The following is a 16,158-nucleotide window of genomic DNA, read 5'->3' on the forward strand; positions in this document are numbered from 1 at the left end:
TGCTCAGGATCTTATTTGTTTTATAAATATAGAAAAGGGATGGAGCTTTGTTTTCAAGTAAAATCACCTTTTTCTCTGGGATACTATTTCCCCTCCCACTGCCTTCCCCCTTTCCCCCCCGGACCCACAGGAAGGGTGGGTCACTGGATGGGCCTGGAGAACCAAGATGAGCCAAGTTCACCGTGGCACTTTCAGACGCTTGCGGAAGAATGGGCGAGCCCCACCGAGTCCCGGGTGGCGGGGTCTGTCGGTCCCCAGCGCGAGGAGGGTGGGGCGCTGGTCGCGTGTGTTGGGGCGGGGGGATATGGTGGCCGGTCCTTTTTGTCTCCTTAACCCCGTTCCCTCTCCAAACAATATTAAATACTGCTTATTTGATATACTTTCCCCACCCCCGCCCCCTCCCCACCCTTCGTCCATCCCTCCCCTCTTTCCCTCCCTCCCTCCCTCCCTCCCCATCCCTTTCTGGGCCCTGGGATTGGTTAAATCTGGATTTCCGGTTTTTTTTTTTGGTTTCATAGTAGTGAGAGTTTAGAAACAGGAAAGCCCAAACACTCTTTGGACTAACTTCCCTACCTAAACACACTGCTCAGCAAATAAGGATCTGAAACCTGCCCTCCTCCCTCTTTCCTTGCTCCCACCCAACAAAACAAAAACAAACCCATCGTGGCTGTGGAGGCTGCTGCAGGCACACACTGGTGTATAATAGAGAGAGTAAATATATTATTTCACTTGGCATGGTGCTGGCAAAGAACCTCCAGCTGGCACTATTTCATGTAACATGGTCCAAACTTTGCATGTACACACAGAATAAGAAGGATCAATTGGCAAACTCCAGTGCCACCTGGCACAAGCATCTTCTCTCTCTCTGGAACCAAAGAACCAAAAGAATTCTGCACTTTCCAGAAGAAATCCGGTTTTGCTTTTCTAGAGTTTTCGTGATTTTGCTCCTCCTCGCCGCCTCCCTTGGCTCCTCCCAGCTGTACACCAATTTATTTAGTCTCATCGCCCTTGTTACAGTTCGCCGGGCAGCTCTGGGAGGGGGACGGGGAGGGGGCGGGGGGGGGAGGTGGCAGCGTTAGTATTAGTAGTGCAGTCCGGCCCGTTGGAGACGGCCCCCACACTGGCCTCAGAGTTTATGGGTTTGGAAAGGTCGATGCCGTGGATAAGGCGGATCAGTTGTTTTACCTTCTCCAAGGAGCTGTGCATCTCCTTCTGCCTTGCCAGGATGGTGTTCTTCATTTCCATGCACTTCTGCAGCGAACGAGAACCGCGGCAACAGGTGAACGCCCTGCCGGCTCTGCCCGGTTGGGGGGCTACTCGGAACGAAGGGGCCGAAGGCGGCGGAGGTGGAGGAGGACCGGCGATGGATGGCAGGCTGAAGCTCTGATTTGGGCGGACAATAACGAGGAAGCAGAGCAGCCTAGTGGATCTGGGGCGGGTCACAAGGACCTGGCTTCTAATTCTGGCTCTGCCACTTGTCTGCTGCGTCACCTCGGCCAAGTCATTTCACTTCTCTGGGCCCAGATCCTTGAGGAAACTCATCCTCATCTTCCTCCTCATCTCTTCCTTTACTTATAGTCAATCCCACTTCCTCCTCATCTCTTTCTGTATTTATATTAATGTGTGTCTCCCCCTCTAGACGGCAAGCTTGTTGCGGACACAGAATGCGTCTGTTTATGATTCTCCCCCAAGTACTTAGTACAGTGTTCTGCACTCAGTAAGAGCTCAATAAATATGATTTGACTGGCTGACTCCATTTTCTCATTTGTAAAACGGGGATTACGACTGTGGGCCCCTTGCGGGACACGGGCTCTGTCTCCAAGCTGATTGGCCTGTACCTATCCCAGTGCTTACTACGGTGCCTGGCTCATAGTAAACGCTCGATGGTATCACAAGATTAAAAAAAAAAGACTCCTTAGAAAGTCTGATTCGGAGATGTGCCCTCCGCTCTTTCCTCCGGTGCTGGGGTGAGCGCTGTCTCTTTCAGGAAGGGAAGTGGTTTGAGGAGTTGGGGGAGGAAAAGTGGAGGAGCTAAAAACAACCACCAGAGTGGGTGAAAAGTGGGTCCTGGTTGACAGCGCCAGCAAAGCACCAGCCCAGGAGGGTGGGAATGGACAGCAGCTGTGCACACTCCATTCCTGCGGTGATTAACCCCGGGAAAAGGAGGGAAATCCTTGGGGTTTGGGGGGAGGGATGGTGGGAGGAGGAGAGGTCTCTCCTTAATCCAGGTTGGGCAGGGGCAGGGGCACAACCCAATTTCTTACCGCTGAGGATTCGCTGGCCCCCAGGGGAACTTCCAGCAGGCCCTAGGGGGCAGGGGGGGCTGGGGAGCCTGTGTTTAAGTGGCCTCTGCGGCAAAGGCAGCACAGTGGCTACCCTGAAGACAAGCTTGCTTGCCAGAGTAAAATTCACGCCAGTGACTACAGGGCAGAGCTGGCCTTCCCAACGGCCCAGGCTATTGACTGCTTGTCCCCAGGAGTGGATTCAGAGACTTCACCCCCTCTGCAATGTCCAAGTCTACCACTGTGGTGAGGCCAAAAGCTGCTCAGCTTCATGCTGGGCCCTGCCACTATTCAAGACTCAAACCGGAGTCCTTCACAGAAAGGCCCTGCGTTTTCGGCCCCTGTCCAAGCTGCTACATCCTCAGGAACGGTGTTGTACCAGGAGGTCGGAAAAGAGTCTGGTCTTCAGGTCTGGTTCTGCCCATATCCACTATTTTTATCTGGGAGAAATTCTGGAATGGAACCAGGCCTGGCTTGGAGGCTCTACGAGGGGCCCTGGCAGTAGTCCTGGTCTGAGCCAGCTCCAGAGTCTCTGGTTAAAAGTCGAGCCAGGCACTTAGGTACAGGTTTGGATGCTTTAGTCACTCACCTGCCTGGATGCAGGAGGCTGGACCAGATGAATCTATGATTCCAGCAACCACAGAATGGCCCCAAGTAAACAAATTCTGGTTCAATATTACTACTGACATCATATGGGCCCACGTACCTATTAGGAGGGTGAGTAGGGATTGCCTGTTTTATGTACAAGTTTACTTACACTTATAGAATTGCTGAGTTGTTTCACCTTCTGCTCTAGTTGTTCTCTTTCCTGTTTCAAATCTGAACTCCATTTGAGTAGCTTCTGCTTCTCTTCTTCTTTTGCTGCAAAAGAAGACGGCGATTTCTTCAGGAGCCAATTCTCTGGCAGGGTTCCTACTGAGAGGCCCCCTGCAGAGAGTTTTGCCCAGGGGTGCTGCCTATGGGAGGCCCAGCTGGGATGTCCCCCGGCCTTGCTGTTTATATTGCTTCCCCGGCTCTGGATTCACTCACGTGCAGTGGGCTTTTAAGAGCAGGATAAACGATGCACGGAAGCAATTCCTAAATAGGGGAATGGCAGGGCCTGGTGGAAAGAGCTTGTGTCTGGGAGTCACAAAATCTGGATTTTAATCCAGGCTCCGCCACCTGCCCGCCGTGTGACTTGGGCACGTCACTTAACTTCTCTGTGCCTCAGTTTCCTCATCTCTAAAATGGGGATTAAATCCTACTCCCTCCCATGCAGTCTGTGAGCCCCATGTGCGACCTGATAATCTTGCATCTACCCCAGCACTTAGTACAGTGCTTGGCACGTAGTAAGCGCCGAATAAAGTCCATTAAAAATAATTCTCTTCTTTTCTCCCCCCGCAATGCATTCTAACCAACATGATCACCTCTTTCCACTACAAGCGCTCAAAACAAAAAAAAAGTAACAACAAAAAAACTCGTAAAAAACCAACGCTGCCCAAACCTGCCTCTGCTGCAAGGAGGCCTGTATCGGAAACAGTGCCTGCAATTGGCTTTACCTGCTTTGTAGGCAATATATGAATGAACAATTGCTAAAGTCCCAGGCCACGGAATCGCTTCTTCTTTCTTCAACATCTGAAAGAAAACCCCGGAAACATTTAGCTTAGATGAGCTTCCCTTTGAGGAGGGGAACAAAAGAGATGCACAGAGAAAAGCAGAACACCAAGCAACCTCTTTCACAGCTACCATCCCAACCCTTTGGGAATGCTGCCTTCCAATCCAGCTGAAAGGGTTTGGAAGGGCATGCTGTTGGAGGGGATTTTGAGGGGATTTTAATCCTCGTGTCCGCATGTGATATCATGTGATCGGCTCAAGGATTGTATTTCCCCTTGACTACTCCTTAGGATGACAAATTTCTCCTTCAGCAACTTGGGAATAAATCACGGAAAAATGAAGGGTAGGATATTTGGCCCCTAGTGTAGTACTCACACTCCACAGTCTGAGCTGGGATTTTTAGGCTGATAGGTTATTCGTTACCCCAAGGTTTGATCTGCACCCTGGAACTCATCCCTAGAGTGGCCAAATATTGATGATCACCTGCCCTCAGTTTTAGCCAAGACCTGACAAGGGCCACCGTCTCTCGATTTAGTTTCACTCTCAAGATATTTTGTCTTCACCAAAGCGAACCTGTGGGAGGGGCTGAAACTGTCTAACCGGTGGAAGAGACCCAGATGGACTATTAAATTTGGATTCTGGGAGTCCAGACAAGGGACTAACAGTTTCAGGCTGTTAGGTTAAGAGCAATTCATATGGGCTCTAGGTGTTTTGGTTAATGCAAATGCAGGCAGTAGTTCAGAATTAGTCTCTTAAGCCTGGTGACTTTAGGGAAGAAGAATTCAAACGTTAACTGGATTGTCTCCATACTCTCCATTGCCTACTTCTACTGAAAGATTTTTTATTTTGGGGGTGGGGGAGGGGAAAGAGAGAGAGAGAGGCAGAGAGAGAGAGACAGAAAGAGAGAGAGAGAGAGAGAGAGAGAGAACATAGGACAAGGTCCAGACAGTAGGATAAGGCCATTAACGGGGCACCGGAGGCCAAAGACAGCAAGCCATGGAGCTCTGCTGTTTTTTTCCAGGGTTACAAGGAACTGGCAGCTCAGCATATTTTCCCTCATTTAAAGGTGGGCCGCTTGGGTAAACACCTTTCTCAGTTTGGACAAGCAGCAACCATTTTCACTGCAGGCTTAAAAATTCAAAAGGAGTTCCTCAAAGGTCAAAGGAAACAGGGGACAAAAATGTGTGTGTCTTGCAAGAAACTGGACTTCTGCCTTCCTGAATCTAGGCTTGGAAGCACGGAAAATGCATTCGCGTGAATGTGATTTTGGGGGAAAGCGGGAGGGATGCCCCTGTCCCCACCCCCCACCAAGAGCAAAGCTTCTTCTTTCCAAAGGGAAGAGGCCTCCAAGTAATTAAGTCTTCTCTCAAGCAAAGCCACCCATGTATCCTACAGGGAAGAGCATGTGCCTGGGAGTTAAAGGACCTGGATTCTAATTCCGGCTCCGCCAACTGCTTGCTCTGTGACTTTAGGCACATCTCTTAACTTCTCTTGGCCTCAGTTTCCTCAACTGTAAAATGGAGATGAAATACCCATTCTCACTCTTACTTAAACTGTGAGCCCCATATGAGACAGACATGGTGTCTGATCTAATTAACCTGTACCGACCCCAGCGCTTAGACACCCACAGTAAGCCCTTAACGAATACCACAAAAAAGTTGTGCAAATTTTTTTCCCAGTCTGATGATGATGATGATGGTATTTGTTAAGAGTTTACTATTGTTTTAAGCACTGGGTAGATACAAGGTGATCAGGTTGTGCCATGTGGGGCTCACAGTCTTAATCCCCATTTTACACATGAGGTAACTGAGGCACAGAGAAGTTAAGTGACTTGCTTAAAGTCATACAGCTGACAAGTGGCGGAGTTGGGATTAGAACTCACAACTTCTGATTCCCAAGCCCGGGCTCTTTCCACTATGCCACCCTGCTTCTCATGAAGTGTGTGTCAGTCTGTCATACCCCACCTGGTCTTGGCATTTGGGACAGATCCACATGCCCTTGGGAATGGTTTTCAGTGGAGGGTCAAGACAATCCAGGTGATAGACTCGTGAACACGTGTCACACATCAGCAGTTGCCCACTCTTTCTGCAAACGCTGCAAAAGTCCTCATGGATATCACCCTGGAAAATTGAAAGAAGAGGGGTGAATGAGACACAGAGCGGAGGTAAAAAAATGTCCTCTGACCCCGCCATCCCAGATCGTGTACGCTCTTCAGGACAATTACTGCTCTGGGCAGAGAGCCTGGCCCTGCAGCCCACTCCCTCTCCGAGTGTTCAGGAGAACGAGTACGACTGCCAACGTCGCACGGTCCTCTCGTCACCGGTGGAGCAGGCACGGAGAACAGTTTGTTCCCAACTGTTCCAACCACAACATCGATGTCCCCTGTTCAGTTAGGAAGCCAAAGGCTGCTACCCAACTCCAAATGCTTCCGCGGGCCAGTCCTCGACTTTAAAAGAGATACCCGGCAGCCCTGCTAGAAATTTGGAGGGAACAGCCTTGTATTTCAGTTGAGGCACTTAACTGCATTATTGAGACTGGGTGGATTTTTTGTGTAAAGAAACACAAAAATTCTTCCAATATAGGAGAGGCCAGGAAAGGAGCTATATTGATTTTAACCCTCTAGTCCCAGGCTAAACTCCAGGAGGTGTTCTTAAGAAAAAAAACAAAGGAGGAAAGGAAACTTGTATGCTTTTATGACAAAGAATTAAAACAGTTAAGACACCCGATGACAATGCCTTTTTAAAATGAGTGGTATTTCCTCATCATTGGACCAGGTTGCTCTAGGAGGTGCCATGATTCTCCAATCAGAATCATCTCAGCAGATGCAAAAATGGGGAGCAAAGGTGGGCCCAGGACACCATTTTTAGTTTTCTCTCATCCCTCTACTGTCAGAGCAAGAGTTATTTGGGGGAAACCTGTTTTTGGAGTTGTTTGAAGAGAAGGCACCACAACCCAGTGAGTGTGACACCATGTTGAACTTTGCAGACATTAATTCATAAATGTGCCCTTTTGAGGAGGATAAACAGTACAAATGAGGGAACTGAGGCACCACTTAAGCCCTTAGTACAGTGCGGTAAGTGCTCAATAAATTCGACTGACTGACTACTTGTGTGAGGCCAATTAGAAAATCAGAGGCAGGGCATGGGTTAGAAATTTTCAATTCACAGTTGTTTTGTTTCATTTTAATAGCTAGACTATGCAGGCTAGAAACCTAGGGCAGCAATTACCCCCGTCAGAACACGATTCCTGGAACAAGAAATCTAGGGAGCCAAACTTCTCGGAAACAATTGCTCCCCAAAGCAACTCTATGGGCACAGGCTGCCGTGTTGCCCCTGAGAAGGATCTGCCAGAGAGAAAGCAGAAATCCTTTCGTCTTTGGAGTTAAGCTCCTCCCCTACAAAAAGTTGTTTCCTTCAACAGCTCATCAGACAGTCTGGTCCAGCACCTAGCACAGTGCTTGGCCTACAGTGGCCAGGTCTTCCCAGAACACACTCGACATCAGCTGGGAAAAATTTTGCGGAAACCACCTTTCTTAGTGGACAGAACAAAACCTGTCCTTTTAGGCATCTCACAATAGAGGGATTTGCGAGGAGTGCTTTTTGAAGCAATTCGGCAGAGGGACTAGAAAACACTCATTCGAGGTCATGCAGGAAAGGGGTCTTTTTTCTGTCCAATTAGGTCTTTGTGAGTACTTTCCGGATAGCCTGGGAGCTTGCCCGAGTGGCAGCTGGCCCTGGAATATTGGCGATTTTGGGCTGCTCTCTTCTCTGCATTGGCAGTGCCCAAGCTCTGAGAAGACCGCCTTACCCCGGTTAGAGATCTGAGGCCTGAAAACTCTGAGTTGGGCCATGGCCCCAGCTCCCCCGTGAGCTCCCTTGGCCGTCCCTTGCAGGGACGGTGAGGTAAGCGGAGCGGGAGGGGAGATGACAAGGCATGGGACTAGCGGCGCTTAAAATGCTGTCGGTTAATTAGGCAGGGCTGCTGGGGGGGCCTCCTGAGGTTGATCTTTGAGGTGAAATCAGTGTTACATGGCACTCAAAACAGTAGTCTAGTTTGTATAGGGCAATCCCCATTAGTTGGATGCTTAACACTGAATCAGCCCACTGTAAACTGGAACAAGCAATACAAGCAACACATCGAGGGCCACGAAACGGGGTGCTCAAAAAACACCACCAGTGGAAAGTTTCTTAGACACTTCGGTATACATATGGTTATAGGGGCTGGGTAAGAAAGGGTGGGGTTTATCCTTCGTAACAAGAAGGTATTACCACTGGGCAGCAAACTAGAGCCGTGGCACATTTGCAAAGACCATACATGAAAATGAACTCTCCCCAGGCGGTTTGACTTTCAGGCTCTGGAACAGATAGAATTTCTCTCTCAGAGCCACGACTATCTTTCGCTTCATGCCCAAGGTTGTACTGTGCTGTGGCTTTTCTCCTCTGGGGGCGGGGAGGGAAGAGTCGATCTATCTTGCTTCTCAATATCATGTTGTGACTCTGCATTACTGCGAAGCTTATCACTAATGATGGTTTCAGAACCTGCTTTATCTTTCATGTAGAAGCAGAGTCTCTCGTTTCCACTGAAGCAACTGATGAGTCTGACTAGATGCCGCCCTTGCAAGGATTTGCAAGGCCAAACTGAACTCCGCTCTTCTTCCCTCCCTCCCTCCTGACTGGGGGGAGCCCGGGAAGGAGGATAAGGCAGGAAGGAAATAGAACAAAGGGCAAGGAAAAACCTTCTGAAAGAAAAGACACTTCCTAGCCCTTTTGGATGGCTGGTGGCGAGAACAAAAAAGCACAAAGTTTCATCTCCTACACAATTCGTTCTCAGCAAATGCCCCAGGGAAGAGCGCCCGTAAGCTGGGCATGTCTAAAGTGGTCCAGGAGGAGTTCTGTGCTTCCGGCAGGGAAGTGTAGAGAAGCAGTGTGGCCTAGTGAGTCAGAAGTGCCAGGTTTCTAATCCCAGCTCTGCTAATTTGCCTGCTGTGTGAGCCTGGGCAAGTCACTTCACTTCTCTGTGCCTCAGTGCCCTCATCTATAAAATGGCAATTAAGACTGTGGGACATGGACTGTGTTCAATCTCTTTGGCTTGTCCCTACGCCAGGGCTTATTACAGTGCCTGGCACATAGCAAATGCTTAACAAGGACCCTAGAAACAAAAAAAGTGTTTTTTTTAAACACTTTTTAAAAGTGTTTAACTATCATCTCTACGCTGATGACACCCAGATCTACATCTCTGCCCCTGCTCTCTCCCCCTCCCTCCAGGCTCACATCTCCTCCTGCCTTCAGGACATCTCCATCTGGATGTCCGCCCGCCACCTAAAGCTCAACATGTCGAAGACTGAGCTCCTTGTCTTCCCTCCCAAACCTTGTCCTCTCCCTGACTTTCCCATCTCTGTTGACGGCACTACCATCCTTCCCGTCTCACAAGCCCGCAACCTTGGTGTCATCCTCGACTCCGCTCTCTCATTCACCCCTCACATCCAAGCCGTCACCAAAACCTGCCGGTCTCAGCTCCGCAACATTGCCAAGATCCGCCCTTTCCTCTCCATCCAAACCGCTACCCTGCTCATTCAAGCTCTCATCCTATCCCGTCTGGACTACTGCACTAGCCTTCTCTCTGATCTCCCATCCTCGTGTCTCTCTCCACTTCAATCCATACTTCATGCTGCTGCCCGGATTATCTTTGTCCAGAAACGCTCTGGACATATTACTCCCCTCCTCAAAAACCTCCAGTGGCTACCGATCAATCTGCGCATCAGGCAGAAACTCCTCACCCTGGGCTTCAAGGCTGTCCATCACCTCGCCCCCTCCTACCTCACCTCCCTTCTCTCCTTCTACTGCCCAGCCCGCACCCTCTGCTCCTCCACCGCTAATCTCCTCACTGTACCTCGCTCTCGCCTGTCCCGCCATCGACCCCCGGCCCATGTCATCCCCCGGGCCTGGAATGCCCTCCCTCTGCCCATCCGCCAAGCTAGCTCTCTTCCTCCCTTCAAGGCCCTGCTGAGAGCTCACCTCCTCCAGGAGGCCTTCCCAGACTGAGCCCCTTCTTTCCTCTCCCCCTCGTCCCCCTCTCCATCCCCCCATCTTACCTCCTTCCCTTCCCCACAGCACCTGTATATATGTATATATGGTTGTACATATTTATTACTCTATTTATTTATTCATTTATTTATTTTACTTGTACATTTCTATCCTACTTATTTTATTTTGTTGGTATGTTTGGTTCTGTTCTCTGTCTCCCCCTTTTAGACTGTGAGCCCACTGTTGGGTAGGGACTGTCTCTATGTGATGCCAATTTGTACTTCCCAAGCGCTTAGTACAGTGCTCTGCACATAGTAAGCGCTCAATAAATACGATTGATTGATTGATTGATTGAAAAAAAGTGGCGAGGAGAAAGGCAGGGGTAGGTGGCCATCCCACTCTGGGAGGAACGGTCAGCTGCTGCTACCCGCAGCCTCCAGGGTTCAGGGAGGACTCTACATGCAGACCCTCCGGCCACCCGCCTACAGAGCACCAGTTATCTCTTTATCAGCACAGGTGCTCTCACTTTGTCTCTTTCTCCTGCTGCAGCTGCCGGGCCGAGAACAAAACCTGGATGAGGGTGGGAGTGAATGTGTTTCCGTGCGTGAGAAAGAGTGTAATAATAATAATAATGGTATTTGTTAAGCGCTTACTATGTGCCAAGCACTGTTCTAAGCACTGGGGGGATACAAGGTGATCAGGTTGTCCCACGTTGGGCTCACAGTCTTAAGCGCTTAGTACAGTGCTCTGCACACAGTAAGCGCTCAATAAATACGATTGATTGATTGATTAAGTGACTTGCCCAAGGTCACACAGCAGACATGTGGCGGAGCCGGGATTAGAACCCATGACCTCTGACTCCCATGTCTGCCTCTCATTTGTGTCTCCATTTGCTTTTGTATCTCACTTTCTCTGCCGGTGTCTCCCTGGGTCACCCTTTGTCTCTTAGTCTTAGTGTGTGTCTGAACCTTTGCCTCTGTTTTTTATCTGTTTCTCAGTCTCACTCCCTCTACCTCTGTCTCCGCTCATGACTATCTCCCTTTTTCTGCCTTTTTCTATCTGCCTCTCTGCCCTTTTCTTCTCTTTTTATCCAATCACTCTCCCAATCCCCACAGAAGTCCTGTGCACTGTCACTTTATCGTCAAGAAAATAAGGGTTCAATGAATCAATTTCATTTCTCCCTAATGTGGTAAAGGGCTTAGAGTTTTGCCAAGAACTTATTAGTAACTTTCTACTGAACTCTCCAAAGTGCTTAGTACAGCGCTCTGCACACAGTACATGCTCAATAATTAAGACTGACTGATTAATTGATTGATTGATTGCTGTCTTTCTCAAGGTGCAGCCTGCAAACACAGGTACAACTGGATATGCAGTCCAACCACAGGATGAGTTTGCTACACCTGAAGCAGGGCTCTCCTCCCAAGGACCACCTTCCAATAGAGGGACCAAAATGCCTACCACTTTGACCCAGTGGTATTAGGAAGAGAATGAAAGAACAGTGCTCAGCTTTTAGACTAAGGCCCTAGTCTCCAAAAAAACTTCTTCCACAATTGCAATTCATCATTATGTCAAAGGGCTTTTTTTAAATCTCTAAACATCACTAATGACGATGGGACAGGATATATCCTGAGGATCAGTGACCAGCTGGGGCCCATATTACCAGCTACTTTTGGATGGTTATCGATCCCTTGGAGAGGCCCGGCCGCATGACTGTTATTGTTAATTTATGTTACTGGGGCTTACGCTCCCAGCGGCAGACACACAGGGAGCCCCGTGTGTTGATTTTAATCACGGCCTCTGTTTCAGGGAGTGTAAAAGTAGAGGTCAATTTTCTTTTTTGAATCCATTCCACTGAACACGTTTAAGTGGTTTTAAAAAGCGTTCCTCTCTTTTCAGCTTTTAGAAATGAACGATATTTGCATTTAAAAATGGAATTGAGTAGAAGCTTTTAGTTTTTGATTTAATCGGGAGGAGCGTTCTATTGATTAAATCTTTTTAACGAGGATAGCAAAAACTAGGTTTGGAAAATGGGCTCAGAGACACAAAATACCCTGGGCTTCCCAACTCACACACACCACCCTGGAATGAGCTGCCCACCGAGAAATCTCGGAGCTGATAAATTTCTTTGGCAGCGCCACGTCACAGAGAAGTAACCAGCACACAGGGCCACAGCTATAGATGGACTCAAAACACCAGAGTCAAATACAGAGGCTGATCAAATTGAGGAATTCTACGTCAAAATTTGCTTATTATTATTATTATTAATAATAATAATAGTATTTGTTAAGCGCTTACTATGTATTGTTCTCAGTGCTGGGGTAAGATACAAAGTTAACAGGTTGTCCCACGTGGAGCTCACACTCTTAATCCCCATTTTACAGATGAGGTAACTGAGGCACAGAGAAGTTAAGTGACTTGCGCAAAGTCACACAGCTGACAAGTCGCAGAACCGGGATTAGAACCCACGACCTCTGACTCCCAAGCCCGTGTTCTTTCCACTACTTCTCCTAGGATTTGCCTGCCAAATCCAGGAAATTTAGGGACAACTCTAGATCTGTAGGCCATCATTGGTTTGTGCCTGGCTGCAGTCTTCAGTCATCAACCCTTGGTCCCAGAGAACACAGAGGTGCTTCAGTTGCCGCTCGTACAAGGGAGCTTTGGCGCTGACCCAACCTGTCTTTTTCACTTCTTTGCCTCTGGGACTTTTACTCAGACCAATCCGCATGGCTTTCCTCGGCTCTTTGGAGGACAAGTGGCTATTAGTGAAGTCTGAGTATAGCAAAGTCCAGACAGCATTTTTGTCTAAGGGCAGTCAAGGACAGGTTTTGGGCTTCATTAAGAATTGATCTGTGATCTGCCACTTTTGCAAACAGTCACAGGATACCTAAGTTGGTTCATCCTTCCAGTTGGGTTCACGGACAATGGGGACAGCCTGGCATTCCGACTTTCTAGGGAATGATGCCCTGACCACCTTGGCTGACCAGGGCTCTGAGGGAGGGTCAAGAAGTTTGGAAGAGCTCTTGGAGGGGCACGTCCCTAAAATTAAGAGAGAAAAGGCATCACAAATCTCTCTGCCAAATAGGCAGAACAGAACTTCTTTTTTCGGCTTAGGCTGATAACAATGATGATAATAATAATAACGGCATTTACTAAGCTCTTAGTCTGTGACAAGCACTGTATTAAGCACTGGGGTAGATACAAGATAATCAGGCCCCACATGGTGCTCACAGTCTAAAAAGGACGGAGAACTGATATTGACTCCCCATTCTACAGATGAGGGAACTGAGGCCTACAGCAGGGAAGTGACTTGTCCAAAGTCCAGGACTGAGCCAGGATTAAAACCCAGGTACTCTGACGCCCAGGCCTGTGCTCTTTCCACTAGGCCTTGCTGCTTTTCTACTGGGATAGAGCAGTTCACATTCAGAAAGCTTAGGTTGAGCACTTAGCCGTCAGCGCTACTGAGCTATCTTGTGCTCTCTGAAGCCTGAGAGCATCCTTCCCCCATTATTTGCACGGCATCCAGGTGCTCCCTTTACTGGCACCTGGGGTGGTGGACTACGGCAATCACAGAGCGGCTACTAAGGAGACAATACCTGACAGCAGCGTCCCCCACAGTCAGTTCTCTTCTCAGAGAGAAGGCCTCCCCCGAGTTACTTACGTCTGTGGAAGTGGGGCTGGGCAGGGACACAGGCTGAACAGGTGCTGGGAAAGTAAATGTGGTCTCTGTCTTTTCATTTTCAGGGGAGTCGGGATGACTGGATGGGGGGGACGTTGGGGTGAGAGCCCCAAACCCCAGCACTGCATTGTATTTTGGAGGACGACCTACACGTCAAGAGAAGGGAACAAAAGGAAAAAAAAAAAGAAAGGGAGGGAAAAACGATCTTACATACCTTTGGCCAGTGATCCTCATTGGCTAGCATGGAAAAGGAAGTGAGGTAGCAGACAGGAGGTTAATACAACAGTCACAAAGGGAGGAAGAACAGCAAAGGTTTAAATGTCACTAGAAACATCTACATGAATCTCCCAAGAATAGCACAGTGGAGAAACACAGAGCACTGGAGAGTGACAGAAGGAGTATTATAATACTTAAAGGAGGATAACCTTGGGCAGAAGAGAGCAAGGCACCTGGCTTTCTAAAGAAGGAAACATAAGGTCCAAACCTCACCAGGGTGCTTACATGAGGAATTGATACATATTTCCAAGAAATGCTGGTTCTTATTTCTCCATGCTCACTGTCTACTCTGAGCTTTGCAGAATTTACTACTCCGAGAAATGAATGGCTCTGGCTAATTAGGCAGTTTGTGGATTATCTAGGCCTCTTGCTTTCTCTCCTTAGACCTGCCTTTTGGACTTTTAATTGGTGGACAGGAAGGAAACTCAAATGAGTCAATTTTGGTATTTACAAGCAGAACTGGAAAAAGATTATTGGGGAAGGAGGTTGAAATTAACATCTAAAATGGAGGCCTTGGATTTCCTGTGACTTCCAGTTATACCTGCTAACCCATTCCTACACCACCTTCATTGTCATGGATAATTGAGAGTTGACTGTTTTTCCCAGCACCCTCTTCTCCACACTCCAAGGAGGTCTTAGGCATTCCACAACAAATTGGGTTTCTTCCAGAACCTCTTTATGTATTTCTGGCTATGATGCCTAACTTGGGTAGAAGTGCTTGGAATTGAACCACAAAGCTGTAGAAGCTTCAGAGCCAATTTCTAAAGTGTATCATCATCAATCGTATTTATTGAGCGCTTACTGTGTGCAGAGCACTGTACTAAGCGCTTGGGAAGTACAAGTTGGCAACATATAGAGACAGTCCCTACCCAATGGTGGAAAGCTTAAGAAAACTCCATTTGAAACTACCCCACTTATGAAACAGTTCCTTAGCCTCTGAGTTTCTAACCTACTGGTGGTCACACAGCTTAAAGAGGGAAATAAAGCGGGAAAGCCAATGGATAAGGACATGTGAAATAGCCAATAATTAAAACTCATGCTAATGCTGTGTATATTCCCTTATCAACTTAGAATTCCATAAGAAAAACTCTATACATAATCTGATAAAGCTGGATAAAGCTGATAAATCTGATAAAGGGATAAAGCTGGCCCTGCCTTACAGCCAAATATACAATGACTTTTGTTTGTTTTTCCTCAGGAAGTTTAGTGCTTATGTAGGAAAATCTGGGGACCCAGGCTTTCTATTTACCCGCGTAACAGTTTTGACCCGGTCAGGGGAAGGACTCAGCCAGTCAGGATGCCGCAACTTTTCTGGCTTAAACACTCTGGTTTTCCCACTGAGGTAGTCTATTAAGAAGCCTGGGGTTTCCCAGCTTAAGAACCAAGCAAGAGGTCACTAAGAAGCTGCCATTTAGTAATGACCCTGGTTTCTTGGGCCAGGAATTGACAGAAAACCATGGCCTAAAAATGAATACCCCCATCTCCCATTCCCAATTGTCTAGGCCCCTTGCATTTTAGCGTGAGGGATTCCAGTAAGACCTAAGGAATGATTTCCTGGCTGTGAAGGCTCTGAAGCCTTGAAATGGACTGTGGAATTTCCTTCTCAATGTCTTAACAAATACATTATGTTCCCAACATTCAGGTTACGCTTAGATGTGGAGCTGCTTGAAGGAATGGGGGGAGACTTAACCATTTCTAAAGGAATCCTCCGGCTCTGTGATTCAATGTGTGCTACTCCGTCCATGCTCCCAACCCCCCCCAGCATTCCACACCAATCACTCAAGTGTGGAACCTATCATATATGCCAAAGAGCCATTTCTGTGGGTGCCTGAGGACAGCAGAATAAATGTTAGGAACCAATTTCCCTACAATAAAAATCCATCAGCAGTGAGCCCATTTAGACTCTGGATATTTGACTCTCCTAAGGAAATCTGCCCAAAAGAGCAAGGTGGATGGCTAGAGTGGGGAGATGTGAAGTACTTTGGGATTTAGCTCTTTGGGATTTCTTGATTCCTGGAGGGTGATCTGGTAGTAGGAAAGGTAGAAAACCTTTCCCTCCAAATTTGGGAGCCACTCCTTCCCTTGAGCACCATGAGCACCATGAGCACCATGAGGAGGTTACCGTACTCAGCAGGTGTCATTAACCCGCCCCTTCTGGTAAGTCTTTAGGACCCAGAAATCGAGGACAGAGCTCTCCGGCTCCTGGCAGCAGAAAGGCTCAGAGAGCATTAAGAGCACCTTGGCAACAGTAGCTCTCTGTTCTTCTTAATGGTGCTAAAATGCTTCCTCTTACATGGTGTTCAGTATC

General features: G+C 48.1%; 1 protein-coding gene across 7 annotated transcripts in view; it reads right to left on the reverse strand.

Annotated features, from left to right (window-relative positions):
* Positions 1-468: 468 nt before the first annotated feature.
* PHF21A (PHD finger protein 21A) overlaps positions 469-16,158 on the reverse strand; it is a 230,196-nt gene continuing 214,506 nt past the window's right edge. For 4 of the 7 annotated variants that reach the window (XM_038764899.1, XM_038764897.1, XM_038764895.1 and 1 more), the window contains exons 14-18: positions 13,557-13,720; positions 5,840-5,995; positions 3,821-3,896; positions 3,040-3,143; positions 469-1,251 (exon numbers count right to left, since the gene is read on the reverse strand). In XM_038764899.1, coding sequence (XP_038620827.1) covers positions 1,012-1,251; positions 3,040-3,143; positions 3,821-3,896; positions 5,840-5,995; positions 13,557-13,720 — 740 coding nt within the window. In that variant the 3' untranslated portion in view covers positions 469-1,011. Of the gene's footprint in view, positions 1,252-3,039; positions 3,144-3,820; positions 3,897-5,839; positions 5,996-13,556; positions 13,721-13,788; positions 13,812-16,158 lie in introns of all 7 variants that reach the window. The other 3 variants (XM_038764902.1, XM_038764901.1, XM_038764900.1) reach the window with 1 other exon arrangement.

The sequence above is a fragment of the Tachyglossus aculeatus genome, chromosome 22 (assembly GCF_015852505.1).
Source record: "Tachyglossus aculeatus isolate mTacAcu1 chromosome 22, mTacAcu1.pri, whole genome shotgun sequence".
Classification (NCBI taxonomy): domain Eukaryota; kingdom Metazoa; phylum Chordata; class Mammalia; order Monotremata; family Tachyglossidae; genus Tachyglossus; species Tachyglossus aculeatus.